At 38.5% G+C, this 17,637-nt stretch overlaps 1 protein-coding gene and 1 pseudogene across 1 annotated transcript in view; one reads left to right on the top strand and one right to left on the bottom strand.

Moving 5' to 3' along the window:
- PHEX (phosphate regulating endopeptidase homolog X-linked) overlaps positions 1–10,667 on the bottom strand; it is a 270,635-nt gene extending 259,968 nt beyond the window's left edge. The window contains exons 1-2 of the mRNA XM_043998684.1: positions 10,544–10,667; positions 1,570–1,638 (exon numbers count right to left, since the gene is read on the bottom strand). Coding sequence (XP_043854619.1) covers positions 1,570–1,638; positions 10,544–10,667 — 193 coding nt within the window. The remainder of the gene's footprint in view (positions 1–1,569; positions 1,639–10,543) is intronic.
- A 2,136-nt stretch (positions 10,668–12,803) lies between these two features.
- On the top strand, positions 12,804–15,078 carry LOC122747506 (annotated as a pseudogene).
- The last annotated feature ends 2,559 nt before the right edge of the window (positions 15,079–17,637 follow it).

Here is a 17,637-nt window from a genome sequence, read left to right on the forward strand (position 1 = left end):
ATTTGAAGTTTTCTTGGCATGGATACTGGAGTGGTTTGCCATGTCCTTCTCCAACTCATTTTATAAGTCAGAAAACTGAAGTGAACAGGGTTAAGTGACTTGCCCAGGGTCACACAGCTAGTAAGTATCTGAGGCCAGATTTGAACTCAGGAAGATGAGTCTCCCTGACTCCAAGCCCAGCACTCTATATACTGCACCAAATAGCTGCCCTGCCAAACCCACTCAAGAATGAACTGAGGCAAAGAGAACACTAGAAAGAATAATGAGGGAGAACTATCCACAAGATGGGTCTTGATCCCACTGGGGCTTGTGGTGTCTACTCTAGGAAATATTGTGGTATCTACTTCTAAGAAATATTGAAATCAAATAATATGTGCTCTTGGTGTTACACATAAAGTACCATCTGAAGGGTTAAGCAAAGGATCACCAAAATCTAGGTACTATCCCTGAGTTAAAGGAAAACCAATCAGGTAGGTAGAAATATAGAAGCTTAGACTAGCTTTCAAGGTTCTTTATATCCATGGTTTTGACAGATGATTCTCTGTGTTCCTCCTTAACATCCCCTCCTTACTACCTCTCCATCTTAAACTCCTATTCCATTCTCCTAGGACTAGCTTACTTCATGTGATCTCATAGTATATTATATTAATCTTATGCATTTTTATTATAATTTGCATTATATTTATGTCCCTTATTGATTATAATTTCCTTGAGGACAAGAACCATATCTTGTTTTTCTATGTACCTATGTTAGCACCTGACATCGTACATTGAAAATATTTCGTTTATATAATAGGCGGGAGGGAAGGAAGGGAGGAAGAAAGGAAAGAGAAAGAGAATGAAGGGGAGGGGATGGAAGGAGAGGGAGAGAGGAAGGGAAGGAGAGAAGACACGGAAGAAAAGAAAAAGAAAGGAGGGAGGAGGAACTTCACATTGTAAATATTCTCTGTGGGATACCCACTCACATGTGACCTGATTAATCTCAGTTAAAGAAAGACATTTAATCTGGAAGAATTACACATGAGGTCCAAGGAAATTATAACTCAACATCTTAGTAGCAATATGTAAAACTTCCCTCCATGATAGGCTATACCCAAATATCAAAAGTAAGAGTAGAAGTTCTTTGAGTTCCAACATAGCCTTTTGCTTAAGAAAAAAACAAAATGAATTTCTGCTCAATAATAGCATAATGGCTGGTAGTCTCTATCTGTAGAACAGTTTTGAAAGGGTTTATAAGGGTAAGATGAAACTGTGTCCAATGTAGGTTGTCTCAAGACTTGTTTGAAAAGAGACTGTTCAGCCTTCTCATTTCCATCATAATTTCCTTATAGAGATGCCCAGAATACAATGCAGCTATTCCCTGCAAGCAAAACAAGAAAACCAGAAACCTCCTGTTCAGGATTTCATACACAGGGTTTTTTTTAGTCAAACTTAACATTTAATCAAAACTGCATTTACTACAAGGTAAACCTCCAACAAACAGAAGTCTAAAAATGTCACCTGTTTTCTATTCCTTTCCTCAAGGTACCATAATTACAACTCAATACGGAATGGGAAATTGTTACTTACCAACTTCAATGCATTCTGGCGTCAAGCAGTACTTCTGTTTAGTTTGAAGGCTTAAAAGACCTTGGCTAACTGAAAAATAGACAAGAAAAATAAATAAGTCAATTACCTGTGGTGCAGTGAGCCACCAACAGAGGGATAGATTCATATGAGTGAGTTGTCTGGGATAGCACTTAGCCCTTTTAGTTTTTCATACATTCTGCACTAACCAATGATTTAATCCACAGATTTTCATCTTTGGAGTTATATCATCCCATTTTATAAAAAAGAAAATCAAGTCTTGGAAGCAACACAGACCACTGGAAAGAGCCCTGGATTTGGAATCAGAGGATCTCAATTAGAATCCCAGGTCTGCTACGTGAACAAATTATTCCTGTCTCTGGACTTGGTGTTTTCCAATAGCTGTTGACATTTTCCAGTTCCCTTTCAGCTCTGAATGGATTATCCCAATATTTCCATTAGATTGTAAGTTTTTTGAGGGCAGGGACTGTCTTTTGCTTCTTTGTTTATTGTTTTTTAGGGGTTTTGCATCCCCAGAACTTTGCATACTACCTGACACAAAATGGGCACCTAATAGGTGTATATTGACCGATTGACTGACTGGTTGACCTATGATTTGAGCTACATCTAAACTATCTGAGCTAGCATTGGGCATATAGAATAACACACACACACACAAATATTTGTGTGTATATATTCTCAATTACAGACTGCATATCTATTGTCCAAAGTTTAGATTACTAAACTGGAGTGATTCATGATCAGGTTACCTCATGGGATGATGAACTTTTATACCATAGCAACTCAACAACCATCTTTTTCTTTTCTTTTTTTTTCTTTTCTTTTTTTTTTTTTTTTTTTTTTTTGGTGAGGCAATTGGGGTTAAGTTACTTGCCCAGGGTCACACAGCTAGTAAGTGTTAGGTGTCTGAGGCCAGATTTGAACTTAGGTCCTCCTGACTCCAGGGCCGGTGCTCTATCCACTGCCCCACCTAGAAGCCCCTTAACAACCATCTTTTAGTGAGAAAAAGGTTGCAGTCTTCATTAGTGGAAGGAATATACACACCAACAATTCAGCAAGCATTTTTATTAAGCTCCTATTATACCCAAACCACCACGCTCTGGGTGCTGAGAGTTTATATTCTACCTAGGGGATACAAAGCAAACAGCTAAGTACATATATGATTGTTTGAGGAGGGAGAGAAAGCTAGCATCTTAAAGAAAGAGAAAAGAATTATTTAGGAGGTGAGACATGAGCTGAGCCTTCAAAGGGAGCAGGGATTCTAAGAGACAGATGTGAAAAAATATGTTCCAGCCATGGAGACAATGTGTACAAAGAGTGCTGAGTTAATTCTATTATATGAACAGCAAGGAAACCGCTTTGACTGGAACAGAGCATGAGTAGAGGGGAGGGATGTAAAATAAGCCTGAAAAGGCAGTCTCAGGCAGCTTTGAATGCTCATTTGAAGAGTTCTTATTTTGTCCCACATTCAGTAGGGAACCACTGAAGTTTTTGATCAGGGGACTGCCATGGTTGGGCAAAATCATAAATGCTTTATTTAAGTGGATAGATATATATGTAGGAGGAAAGTGAGGTTTTTCCACTGGATTGAAAACAGTGCAAAAGCAGTAAGGTTTTGTTGCTAATCCCCAACGAGATAGTTATGCATAACAGAGGGCTTTGATGTCCACCTTGGCAGTGATGGCAATGTTTTCATTCCCAATCTGGGGACACTCTGCTCCTGACTTTTGTCAGTTGGGTATGGTGGTTTTGCCTAAAGAGCCGTCTGCCTAACCCTCGCTACAGGAAACTCTAGCCTAAACCCTAATCATTGAGATGGTAAGTGGGCGGCCCTGAAGAAAAGAGCATATAGTATGTGTATAGTATGGGACCTATACTCAGCAGAGACTACATATGCAGAGGGCAACAGCTAACACTAGTGGAGCAATAACCACCCCCCAAGACTATCTTAGACCAGTAGAACAATACTTAAAAGAAATGACCATGCCCTGCTGCCACTAGCAGTCACCACAAGGCTAACAGCAGAATACCAGTGGCACAACCTACACAGGGGTGTCACCAAATGCAGTGTTAAGCAAATCCAGTAAGAGCAGCCAATGATGTCAGCAGAAGGCATGGGTGGTTCTGCAGCATAGGAGAATGTAAGTACCCTGAACACATTTCAAAACATGTGTGTTTCTCCTGCACTGAACTCTCACTGTGTCCATTGAATATGCATGTATTTGCAAGAGAGTGGTATTGTTGTTGGTGTTGAGTCGTTTCAGTCATATCCAACTCTTTGTGGCCCCGTTGGGGTTTTCTTGGCAAAGATACTGGAGAGGTTTGACATTTTCTTCTCTAGCTCATTTTACAGATGAGGAACTGAGGCAGAGTTAAGTTATTTGTCCAGAGTCTCTAGTAAGTGTCTGAGACCAAATATGAACTCAGGAAGATGGGTCTTCTTGACTTCAGGCATAACCCTTTATCCACTGAGCCACCTAGTTGAATAGAGTATACCTTAAATTTATGGGAATAATATTCCATTGCAATTTTTCTGACCATTCCATTTCCTCGAATGCCTTTGCTTTCAACTAATTATGTCCTCCAACTAGAAAAAAAGGTAAAAACATTGGTGGGGGTTCATAAACTATAGTTTTGAGTGGATGAGGAACTACAGAGTACCTTCACCCTAGGCTAGCTATTCTGGAAATCCTATATCTGAGAGTGGGATGCCTCAACTGTGATAGATAGATAGATAGATAGATAGATAGATAGATAGATAGATAGATAGATAGATAGATAGATAGATAGATAGATAGATAGACAGACAGATAGTCAGAAGTTCAAAAAACCAAATCTATAACTAGAGTGAACCTCTGAGGTCATTCTAGTTCAATTCACTTGATTTACAGATGAGGAAACTGAAAGCAAAGGAGATTGTGACTTACCCAAGGTCACAAAGGTCATAAGTATTCTAATTTAAGAACTTCTTTCACTGCCTCAAGATATACATGTGTGTATATGTGTACAAATATTAAAGGATGCAAAGTATCATAGTGAATAGCTGTTCAAATAAGTCTTAAGTTCAAATAAGCCTTAAGACAGTTATGTGATTCTCTTAGCCTCAGTTTCCTAATCTGTAAATGGGGAAGAAAAAGTCCCTTCCTTACAGTGCTGTTATTAGTATGAAATGATACAACATATGTAAAACACTCTGCAAACCTTAAAGCAGCATGTAAATGCTAGATACACACACACACACACACACACACACACACATATATATATATATATATATATATATATATATATATTCCTTTTTCATCCAAGTCATTATCTGGTGCCCTCAAAAAGCAAGTCAACTTATTAAAATGAGTTTCCAGATGGTATATCATATAACTAACTACGAGAGTTGCAGAATGTGATTCCACCAAAACTGTGTCTTACAAGTTTACTGGGAAGTAATCAGGTGTAGAAGTCTCTCAATTGGCCTAATTTCCCCAGCTTCCTAACAGCATTGATTCAACTGAGCCTCACAGAAGATCACTACAGTACACCATACAAGAACTCACAGGAGTTCTACATGTCTCTTCACCATGGGATTTATAGCAGCTGCAAGTATGAATTTCAAAAATATTTTTGGTCACTGGGGAAATCATGCTGAACTCATTATCATTATCTGTGAGCGGAAACAAGGAGTCATTTGGAGATATCATCACAGGGGAACAGATAATTCCATAGCAGCATGAGGACCTCTGTCTAGATGTCAGCTATCCAAACCCCCAACAAAATGTCCAGTGGAGAGAAGCAAACTTGCTTACCTTCCTACAGTAAAGAGACTCAGTGAACTGAGATAGATGCCCATGCTTCAGCTGAAAGTGAACTATCTGGAGATGACCTGCTAACATCGTGATTGTTTTTTTTTTTTCTTGATAGGGTCCTAAAAAGGAGGGGGTGGGGAAGAACCCTACTTCTGTTCTCATCCTTTCCTCTAGCACCATTTTTTTTGCTTGTTTGTTTAGTTTTGGGTTTTTTTTTGTTTTTCACTGAGCAATGAGGGTTATGTGACTTGTCCAGGGTCACACAGCTAGTAAGTGTCAAGTGTCTAAGGTCGGATTTGAACTCAGGTCCTCCTGACTCCAGGGCCCGTGCTCTATCCACTGTGCCACCTAGCTGCCCCTCTAGCACCATTCTTGAGACCATGCTTTTATCAGGATCCTATTACAAATACCAGTAAATTTATCTTTGGTCCAATACTGGCAGAAGGCCTGCCTGCCTACTTTTCAGAAATGAACCTTTTAAAAATGAAAGTGCATTCTGAGTTTTTTTATTTTAAAAATAATAATTTTGCTCTTATACTTCTACACAAATCCTTCATGTCATATAAGTCACTCAGGTCACATTATTAAGAAGTGATCTATTGAAGGTATCAGTTGAATGGGTTATTAAACATTAATGCAAATAAATGATTAAAAATTAAACCCAAAAAGAATATTAAAAAAACAGAATTTGGGGGGTGAAGCATCCACACCCATGATTACATGCCTTTAGCAAACTTCCTGTAGCCTTCCTCCAGCAACACAAATCAGCCATTCATCTACAATTTATTTTCAAAGAGCATTGCTTTGCACATCGACTGGTTAAGGTACTTGCCAAGGGTCATACAGTTACTATATGTCAGAATTTGGACTTAAACCTAGGTTTTTTTCTGACTTTAAGGCTACTCTATCTATCCCTTACCCCATGCTTTTGTTATTGTGTTTCAGTCACGCTTTGTGGCTCCCTTTGGGGTTTTCTTAGCAAAGATACTGGAGCGATTTGCCATTTCCTTCTCCAGCTCATTTTACATATGAGGAACTGAGGTAAACAGGGTTAAGTGACTTGTCCAGGGTCACACAGCTTATAAGTATCTAAGGCCAAATTTGAACTCAGGAAGATGAGTTTTCCTGATTCCAAGCCCAGTGCCTTACCACTGTGCCACCTAGCTTCCCTACCCCAGACTACCAGTCTTAAACAAAAGAAAACAGATCAAAAAGCAAACAAAAAAGAAAGAAAGTTCAACATTAAATGAATTGGGATCTAGATTAGATGTCTCAGAGAATTTCAATTCATCAAAGACTAGAAAGAGAACTGATTTCCAAATTTAAAAAGTAAAACAAGGTTAGTAAAACTGGATTAAAAGAAACTGACAAAAAAAAGGAATTGTTCTTTAAATCTAAAAGAAGAAGAGGAAATGATTGAATTAATTAATTAATTAATGAAAGGAAATATTTCATTTTATTAATGAGGTTTAAATAAAAATTAAAAAGGAAATCAAATTTGTTTTAGGTTTCTCTTTACTATAGGAAGTAAAGAACAGAGATAAATATAAATAATATATTAAAAATTACAGCACCTATCTGTGTCATATATATTTATACACATGCATGTGTACATATATACATGCGTACATGTGCATATATATATATATATATACACACACACACACACACACACACATGTGTAACTCACAGGTGCTGGGAGGAACCAAATTTGGAATGTTCACATCTTCATGTCCCAATATTTACAATCCTAGATAACTAAAATAAACATCTAAAATCACTTCATAGGCATTAAATATAATACTGGTGGCTCTTTATTTAAGAGAAATAGCAAGATTTTTTTAAGAGTTATCACATACCATATACATCAAAAAAGAAAAGAGCTAGAATTGGAGTTTACAAATAGAAGACAGACAGGTACAACAGAAAGAGCACTGGCCTTGGAAGGCAGGAGGGCTGATCTACTTTTTGTCTCTAACTCACTGTAAGATACTCTATCTAGGGCCTCCTTTTCTTTATGCAAAATGAGGAGGCTAGTACAGATAACTGCTGACATCCTTTCCAACTTTACCATTCAATAGTTTATATATAGGAGTGCACAGGAACCAACTTGGCAAATCTGAGATGACTGTTAAATTTTCAGTGTGGGTGAGCATTTACACCTCAGAAATAAACAAACTCTACAAAGCGGGCCTGGATTTATTGTTTTGTTGATTTCTAGACTTAAGAAAGTGATGGAGAAAATGTTAACGATGCATATTAAAATGTTTCTCCCTCCGTCTTCTCTTTCACTCTGTCTCCATAACTCTGTCTCACTTTTTTTCTCTGTCTCTGTTTCTCTGTCTCTCTCTCCCTAAGTCTTTTTCTCTGTCTCTGTCTCTCTGTCCCTCTTCTCTCTCTCCTTCTTAAATAAACTCACCAGAACTTATATATTCAAATGAGAATTTTTTCTGAAGTTGTCACTTTAGGAAATTATACTTACTCCAATAAAGTTGCCTTTGATCAATATGTGCTCCCCTTTGGGGAATTACATTTTTAGAAGCAGCTTGGTATAATGGAAATAGATCCTGAAAGATTTCAGTGTGAGTCTTGCATTTCAGAGTAGCTCTGCCACTTACGAAGCATAGAGCCATGGTCAAAATATTTTATCTCACTGAGGTTCAGTTGCCTCACCGATAAATTGGGGATGGTACCTGTCTTGACTCCCTCACTGAATTCTTATGAGGACCAAATGAGATGCTGTATATGAAAACTCTGTATAACAATACAGTGGAAAGAGGACTGGTTGTAGAGTCAAAGGATGTGGGTTAAAAGCCCCTGTCACACATGAACTGTGTGATCTTGGGCAAGCCATTTAACTTCTCTGGACCTAAATCCTTTCCAGTTCTAGGCTTATGAGCCTATAGTGTATAAATTACTATAACTATGTGATTCAATTCAGCAAGCATGTAAAGGAAGACCATCCCATTTCTTCGTAACAATGCTTGATTTTTTTGATGAAAATTATTCCCCAGTTTGATATCCAGGTCTGTCTCCCATTGAATTTTTTTCTTTGGGGGTTTGGGGGGTGGGTAATGAGGGCTAAATGACTTGCCTAAGATCACACAGCCATTAAGTGTCTTTGGCCAGATCTGAGCTCAGGTATTCCTGATTCCAGACCTGGTACGCTATCCACTGTACCACCTAGCTGCCTCTCCCATTGACTTTAGACTGTTTCTAAAGTCAAATCTCCCCTAGTCCCTACCTCCTTGAACCCCAAGGACACATGTTTCCTGTTAGTGAGGGCATTTAAAAAATATGCCACAGGCCCTCCAGACAATTCCAAAGGAGGAGGTCCAAAGAGTTTAATGTGGTATATGGCATGACCATAAAGATAAACGCTCAGCCTCCTTTGAAGGTGACCACTCTCTCTGGGATGTCTAAAGGACCGATTGTTTGTCATTCCCCAACCCCAATAGAATATTAGCTACTTAAAGGCAGGGAGTGATTGCTTTTTTGGCTTTGTATCCCCTGCACCTAGCACAGAGCCTGACTCCTAGTAGCCACTTGTATTTCTTGAGTTGGGCTGATTTCCTTTACCTTTAATGTGGCAGCATATTGTAAGTCCTTGACATGGTTTCATAACTTTCCCCACAACATTTCACTGAAGCACCAAATAGTGAGAAACCTAGCACCCTTTTAGAAAACCACAAACCCAGAAGTCCCATTAGGACAATTCGTCCTCACTGAAAGCAAGAGGTGCAACCAATTTTCTAAATCTACAGCAACTTAAAATGTGGGGAAATTATTTTTCTTCTTTGAACTGAGCTTTCAAGCCACATAATTCTTACTCTGTTTAAGAGAAAAGCAAATCAGCAGTTTTGCTCTGCCAACATAACTGTGGATTCCTGGATTCTCTACATGCCGCAGAACACATTCTCTCCAGCCATGTGAATTGTTAAATACATTTAAAGCCTCCCTTGTTCCTGTGTGCCCTTCAAGATGATCAATTAGATTTAAACATGATGATAGATTTAGGGCTGGAAGGGACTTAGAAACCATTTAGTACAGCTTATTTTAAAGATGAGGGAACAACTTTAAATGAATAAATACATTTTTTAAATTACTAATATGGTAATTTTTTACATAATTGCATATGTATAACCTATACTGATTGCTTGCAACCTTGGGAAGGGGGGAAGGTAAAGGACTGAGGGAATGAGAGAGGGATAGAATTTGGAATTCAAAACTTTAAATTAATTAATTAAAGATGAGGAAACAGGAACAGACTTAAATCAAACAGGTGATTAAGGATTAATGGAGAGAAATAAAAAGATTATTTTCAAGTTCATAATTACTAAAAGTCTAGGCTATCCCTCTCCTCCCATCCATGAGATATTTTATTTCTGTTAGAAATAAATTTTTATCAGTGCCCACAGACTCAGGACATTCTCATTCTAATGTCAAGTCAAGTAAACAAGCATTTATTAAAAATCTGCTATGTGCCAGGTACTAAGCTAAACAGTGGGGATATAAAGAAAGGCAAACAATACTCCCTGCTCTCAAGGGGATCATAAAATGACTTTTAAAGAAGAAGGATCAACATAATTTGATCATTTCATTAAGAAAATCTCCATTTCCCTCAAATATTTCTCTTAAATATAATATAAATAATTGTTTTTAACTCCTGCCCACCTTTGAATTCCAGAGTTTCAAGGAATTATAAAAATATCTTTTTTAAAAAAAAGAATATTCATTTAAATAGGTTACTCAGACAAACTCTGAGAAAAATCAAAGTGAAAAAGTTCAGAATGTTTCTATTAAAGTGTTAAATAAAGCAGGGTTTTGTTTTTGTTTTCTTTTTTCAAAATTGACTTAAATTAAGCAGATGAACTTGACTCTCTGAATCTACAAATTCTGAACTCTCTGTAGGATGTTCAGAAAGATTTTGTCCAATACCATAAAAGTCTCCAATCAGTCAAAGTAGCTTTCATTCAAATCAGTGTTCTGAAGCATTTTCTTCCCCTTTTTCTATTTAAATTGAAACTGAAGATTGGTGCACACATCCACCCAAGCAACCCATAATGGACCCACATTTCAACAAAGTTTGCTATTCCAAGCCCAAAGAAAGTCCACAGTGCTGCCACCCTTCCCTCTGCTTCTAATAGAGAACTTACCCAAGAAAAGAAGGGTCCCAAGCACAGCAGTCCCAGTGATGAATATGACCAAGGCAATCCGAATGGCTTTGTTGGCCGTCTTCCCAGTGCCTTGCATTGCAGTCTTGCCAGCCTCTGCTTCCATCAGATGAGTTCTAGACAGGCTTCTGGAAGAAACTGGTTTTCCTTTGGTTGGTGATTGATCTCAATATGTAAGTAACTACCTGCTTCAATGGGCTTGCTCACTCCTTTTTGTTTTTTGTTATTGACAACTTAAACATTCCTGTTAGCAAGTCTCTTTTGTCCTTTTCTCTCAAGCAATTAAAAAAAAAATAAAGACAAACCTCCAAATATTGATCATTCTTGGGATCGCTCTGGCTACGTCTGGTAAAACAGCGGCTATTTTATCCAAGTGTCTCGGAACCAGCTGTTCGTCAGTCCCCTTTATCAGGAGTCCTGAGTGTACATGGTTTACAGTGTTACTGAACAGATGTTTTAGCTATTTAAATGTATAGTCACTTAGAAGAGGAAAAAAACACAACACTTGTATTTATCAAATCTGGACTCATGTCAAAACTTCTGGAAACCACAAGACTGACAGGCCAGGATTTTCTCGACCTACTCAGAGAACTTAATTAACCACTGATTTCAGTTCCTACTTTTTGCTGCAGCCATTCAGCTTGGCCAATTGGTCTTCATCAAAGAGATGCTGCCAGTGTGTGATTCTCTTTTTAAAGCTTCCTAAGTTCTTGGGATATCCTGTAGAACTTATTTTAGGAACTTTTTGTATGATTGCATGTGCCAAAAATCAGTCATACTCAAGGGCAGTGCAAAGTAGCAATTAAGACAACCTACCAAGGATGGTGTTTTAACCTCCTTTTAAAAGAAACACACATATATGCACACACACACATTGGGGGAGGGTGGGTTGGGGGGGTGGATAAAAACCACCCTTCCTCTGGTACTATGAATCTTAAAAAGATTCTAAGTGTATGAATTCAGCCCTTCAAAAGCAATTTCAGAAGGAAGAAACAGTGAACTTATTTACACTTTCTTCAGCAATTTTCCTTTAAAAAAAATGACCCATATTTTTTTCCTTCCAGTCAGGAAGAGCCATTCCCTAGTTAGTGAATTTTTTTAAAAAAGAAGAGAAGAAGAAAAAGAACCGACGACGACAAGAAGCAGTCATATTAAAAGTTCTACTCTACAGGGAGCTGTAGAGTACAGCTCAAAGTATAGCACTTGAGCTGTACTTTGAAGGAAGCTAGGAATTCCAAAAAGCAAAGTGAGGAGGGAGAGGATTCCGGGCTTGGGGGCACAGCCTGTGCAAAAGCAGGATGTGGGAAACCTTCCCATTTCAAGTCAGGCTTTCATGCCCCTGGATGGAAGGACACACTAATAATCCATCGAAGGAGAGGCAATTTGGGGGCAATCAATCTGGAGCAAGCCTTGCAGTCGTGAAGACCACACTTTGGCCCACACTTGCTGTGTGATCCAGGGCAAATTACTTGATCTTTCAGTACTTCCAGGTACTTCTCTAACAGAGTAAATTGTAAAACTGATGTTGATCTTCATCAGTAGACGCAGTTTAAAACTCAAGTCTGAACAAAATTAATAATAATAATAATTGTCATGGGTAGCCATTGATGAGTTTCAGGACTGGAGCAAGGAGATGAGCAGCAGATGGTATTGATAACCACAAGACTTCAGCCTGAGGCTTCAGGGATGCAATTCTGAGGCACTCTTCCAACCTAACTCCTACTCTATCCTTAGATCAGCCCCATTAAAGACTAGCCTGGAAACAACAGACATGAAACAACATACTGGGGGTTGAGGATCCTTGTGTAAACAACCTTTACTGGTCAAGAATTACCAGGTCCAGCATCACACTAGCACCAGGCCAAACTCTGCTCTGTACAAAGGAGAATAAGACAGTCTCCGACTTCAAGGAATTTCAAGTTAATTGTAAATAGATTAAAAAACATTAAATGATTAGATAATTGCTAAACTATATTATACAGACAATAAATTTAATAGAGTTAATCAGGAAAAGACTTGGTATAGTGTAACTTTTTTTTTGCAAGGCAATGAGGATTAAGTGACTTGTCCAGGGTCACACAGCTAGTAAGTATCAAGGGTCTTAGGTTGGATTATGAACTCAGGTCCTCCTGAATCCAGGGCCTGTGCTTTATCTACTGTGCCACCTAAGTGCCCCTCAGTATAGTGTAACTTAATTAGGGAAGGCATCCTTGAGGAAGTAAGATAAGCGGAACTGCAAAGAATGGGTAGGATTTGATTCACTGGGAAAAAAAGAATGAAAGTATTTTAAACCAGAAGGAAGCTAGAATAAATTTCTAAGGTTAGACTTGGAATGTCCTTTCCCATATGTGAAAGTCAACTCTTTTTATCTACTTCCACCAATTACATTTTTCTGTTTCTTCCTTCAATCCTATCTGTTTCTTGAATGATACCTGGGAGAAGAGAACATCTTAGGGGATAGGAGTTAGGAGGCAATGATAGCTATGACAGCTGTCTTCAAGTATTTGAGGCGCTATCATGGAAGAGGGAGGAGACTTGTTCTGCTTGGTCCCAGAAGGTAGAATCAGGAGTAATGGATATATGGATGTTGAAGAGAAATAATGTAAATGTCAGGGAAAATGTCTTTTTTTATTATCATAAAAGTGTTTTATTATTTTCCAGTTACATGTAAACATAGTTTTCAACATTTGTTTTCATAAGATTTTTAGTTCCAAATTTCTCTCTTCCTCCCTTACCTCCCCCCTCCCCAAGACAGAAGGCAATCTGATATAGGTCATATATATACAATCACATTAAATATATTTCTTCATTAGTCATGTTGTGAAAGAAGAATCATAACACAAGGGAAAAACTTCAAAAAAAGAAAAAAAAAACAGCCAAAGAGTATGGTTCAATATGTATTCAAGATCCACAGTTCTTTTTTCTGGATGTGGAGAATATTTTCCATCACGAGTTCTTTGGAATTGTCTTGGGTCATTGCACTGCTAAGAAGAACCAAGTCTATCACAGTTGATCATCACACAATGTTGCTATTACTTACTGTGTACAATGTCATCAGTTCAGAGAAAACTTCGTAACAATTGTCAAAAAAAGTGAAATGGAATGTACCTCCTCATAGGATGTTGGTTTCTCCTTCACTACTAGAGATCTTCAAGAAGCAGTTGTTGTTATTGGGGCAGATAGGTGGCACAGTGGATAGAGCACTGGCCCTGGAGTCAGGAGTACCTGAGTTCAAATCTGGCCTCAGACACTTAATACTTACTAGCTGTGTGAACCTGGGCAAGTCACTTAACCCCAATTGCCTCACTTAAAAAAAAAAACAAACAAACAAAAAAAAAGAAGCAGTTGTTGTTATTTAATTGTTTTTCAGATGTGTCCAAGTCTTCATAACCCTTTTTGGGGTTTTCTTGGCAGAGATATTTGAGTAGTTTGCCATTTCATTCTCCAGCTCATTTTACAGATAAGGAAACTGAGTCAAACAGGGTGAAGTGACTTCCCCAGGGTCACACAGCTAGGAAGTATCTGAGGCCAAATTTGAATTCAGGAAGAGGAGTCTTCCTGATTCTAAGCCTGGCACTCTATCCACTGTACCACTTAGTTTCCCCAAGAAGAGGTTAGATGATCACTTTCAGGTTTGGGGTTGACTAGATAGCCAACAAAGATCCCTTGAAACACCCAAACCAGTGATTAAGCAAAACCTCTCCCATCTCTAGTCCAACCTTCAAACAGCTATCAAAGTGATATGCTGGTCTTTTTGGTTCCTGACTTGATGGTGATGGCGGAGAATGATGGAGAGGAACTGAGGAAAGATAGGATTGCGAGCTAATCTTCCAGTGCCAACTATTGCAGCAATAGATGGGATTACATTGGACGGTGGCCTTGAGTTGGCTTTAGCTTGTGATATAAGAGTGGCAGCTCCTTCTGCTAAAATGGGCTTAGTCAAAACAAAATTGGCTATCATTCCTGGTGCAGGAGGAACACAGAGACTACCTCGCGCCATTGGCATGGCTCTGGCAAAGGAAATGATCTTCTCCGCTTGTGTATTAGATGGCCAAGAAGCAAAATCGATAGCATTGATCAGCCATGTTTTAGAACAAAATGAAACAGGGGATGCTGCCTACAGAAAGGCATTAGCCTTAGCAAGAGGATTTTTACCTCAGGGACCTGTAGCACTGAAAGAGGCAAAACTAGCTATCAATCAAGGCATGGAGGTGGACTTAAGTCACAGGTTTAGCAATAGAAGAAGCCTGCTATGCTCAGACTATTCCAACTAAAGACAGACTTGAAGGTCTTCTGGCTTTTAAAGAAAAAAGACCCCCTCATTACAAAGGAGAATGAAAGACAGAAACTTTTGTCATTCAAATGTGATCTCCCTACTTCTGGAAGTACCTTTCTGGTATATCTTGAGGCAAATGGACTTATAATAACCAAAATGAAAAGCAGGCTATTCATAGAATGCATTAAATATCTGGAATGTGCCCATCCATGTACTTCATTTAAGTATATACACTGTTACATTCATTCTAGTTTATGTGTAATAACTCAAAGCCAGATGTGTTTTGTTTTGTTTTTTTTTAGTGAGGCAATTGGGGTTAAGTGACTTGCCCAGGGTCACACAGCTAGTAAGTGTTAAGTGTCTGAGGCCGAATTTGAACTCAGGTACTCCTGACTCCAGGGCTGGTGCTCTATCCACTGCGCCATCTAGCTGCCCCAGATGTGTTTTTTTTTTAAATTTAATGTATAATTAAGACATCCCATTCCTAATTTTTAAAATGTGAATAATTCCTATAGACCAAACCTAAGATATATTAAATGTATGTCGTTCTGCATTGAAAAAAATAAAGGTGAACCTATGTACACACACAAAAAAAGTGATATGCCTAAAGTACAGCTGTGACTGTGTTACTCCTCAACTCAATAAACTCTAGTACCTCCCTATTACTTTCAGGATCAGATAGAAACTCCTTCCTCATTTAAAGTCCTTCACAACCTGGCTCTAACTTACCTTTCCAGCCTTGTTATACATGACTCACTTTCACACAACACATTCTTGTCAACTCCCTCCCCATCTCTCCCCCTTCTACTGTTCCTCAGAATGTTTTCGTGTCTGAATAAGGCCTCCATGCCTAGAATTCACTGACTCCTTATTTCAGCCACCTAGTGTCCTCGACAGCTCAGTTCAAACACCTTCACCTGCATGATGCTTTTCCTAATTCTCCCCATAGCTTAGAGTCCTCCTTGCCTTGTAAATATTTAACATAGGGGCAGCTAGGTGGCGCAGTGGACAGAGCCCTGGAGTCAGGAGTACCTGAGTTCAAATCCCACCTTAGACACTTAACACTTACTAGCTAGCTGTGTGACCCTGGGCAAGTCACTTAACCCCAATTGCCTCACTAAAAAAAAAAAATTAACACATACTTAAATGCATATAGAGTCTCCTCTGATAGAAAGGAAGCTGCTTGAAGTTAGGAATCCTCACTGCCTATCAGTGCCTGACACATAGCTTAATAAAAGATGGGGGGGGGCAGCTAGGTGGCACAGTGAATAGAGCACTGGCCCTGGATTCAGGAGGACCTGAGTTCAAATCTGGCCTCAGACACTTGACACTTACTAGCTGTGTGACCCTGGGCAAGTCACTTAACCCTCACTGCCCCGCAAAGAAAAAAAAATGAGGGAGGAAGAAAACAAGTATTTATTAAGTACCTACTATGCACCAGGCATTGTGTTAAGCACTTTTGTTTATTGATAGATTGTTTTCAGGACTCCCCCCAGGTTGCTAGTCTCCCCTTGGGGGAAAAAATTCCCTTTGCATTTGTTTGATGCAAACTCTGCAAACACTTTTGCATTCCTTGAAGTTAAAAATATATTTTTTTTGTCTCTGTCCCCAGTGCCTAGTAAAAGTGCTTTGAACATAGTAGATTTTTAATAAATGCTTGCTGAGTGATTTGACCGATCAAGGAGAAAATCTTTGTCATTTCTCAACTTTATATTCCTACCTAATATCCAGCACGGTGCCTGGCACATAGTAGGTGCTTTAAAAATGTTTGTTGACTTAGACTATCTAGATAGACGTCTAATTGTGGAGTCTCTTCTGGCACTAGTAACCAACTAAGGTGACAATTTAGGTTTAATGTCTAAACTGGACATATCTGCATCTGGTCTTTAGTTGATTATTCCTCTATTTGTGTCAGTAAAATCCTATGTGTGTTCGTGAGAAACAAGGAAAGGATTTAAATCCTAAAAAAAAATAGTGACTGAACCATTGGAGAGAGATGAATACAGTGTAAGGACCCCTGGCTAGGAAATCAAGAGATCCCACTATTAATAATACAGCAGTCATTTAAGAATCTATGCCTTCAGAGATCTAAACACTTCTTACAACAATCAGGTCATTGTAGATCTGACCTCAGAGTCCATCTCATCCAACCTCTTCATTTTACAAATAAGGAAATTAAGGCTCAGAAAGGTACAGGGATTTACCTACCCAAAGTTATGCAGGTAGTAAGTGGCAGAGTCAGAATTTGAACCCAATACCCAGCATACTTTCCTTTTGTTGTCTTCCAAATGAGCCACAGTGGCTTAAAATAAAGTAAAAATCATCATCACCTAGGTGGGCAGACTTCATCAGAAAGTGTCGTTGGACCCTTCGAGCTTGAGAAGGCTTGCCAGAGCTCACGTTCCATTGCCACAATCTTCAAGAACCCTGGGTCACCCCTGCACCATGATGAGGCATCCAAGTCATTTTCTCCAAATAGACTGGAAACTCCTTGAAGGCAAGAATTTTTGGAGTTTGTCTTTGTTTCCTCAGTGCTTATTGTTGAGCCTAGTGCAAAGTAAACATTTGCTAAATAAATGCTTGTTGAATGAATAAATGAATCAATAAATAAATGAATTTATTGAAAAATGATGAAAATAAATTTGCTCACATTTATTTGGTGTTTTACAGTTTATAAAGCACTTTCCTCCTAATGCTGTGAGAAAAGTCATATTATCATCGTTTTACATAGTTGTTTACATCCATATACATGATTTTCTTTCTTTTATGAAGGATGAAACTGAATCTAAAAAGTATTAAA

Source organism: Dromiciops gliroides, chromosome 3 (genome assembly GCF_019393635.1).
Source record: "Dromiciops gliroides isolate mDroGli1 chromosome 3, mDroGli1.pri, whole genome shotgun sequence".
NCBI lineage: Eukaryota > Metazoa > Chordata > Mammalia > Microbiotheria > Microbiotheriidae > Dromiciops > Dromiciops gliroides.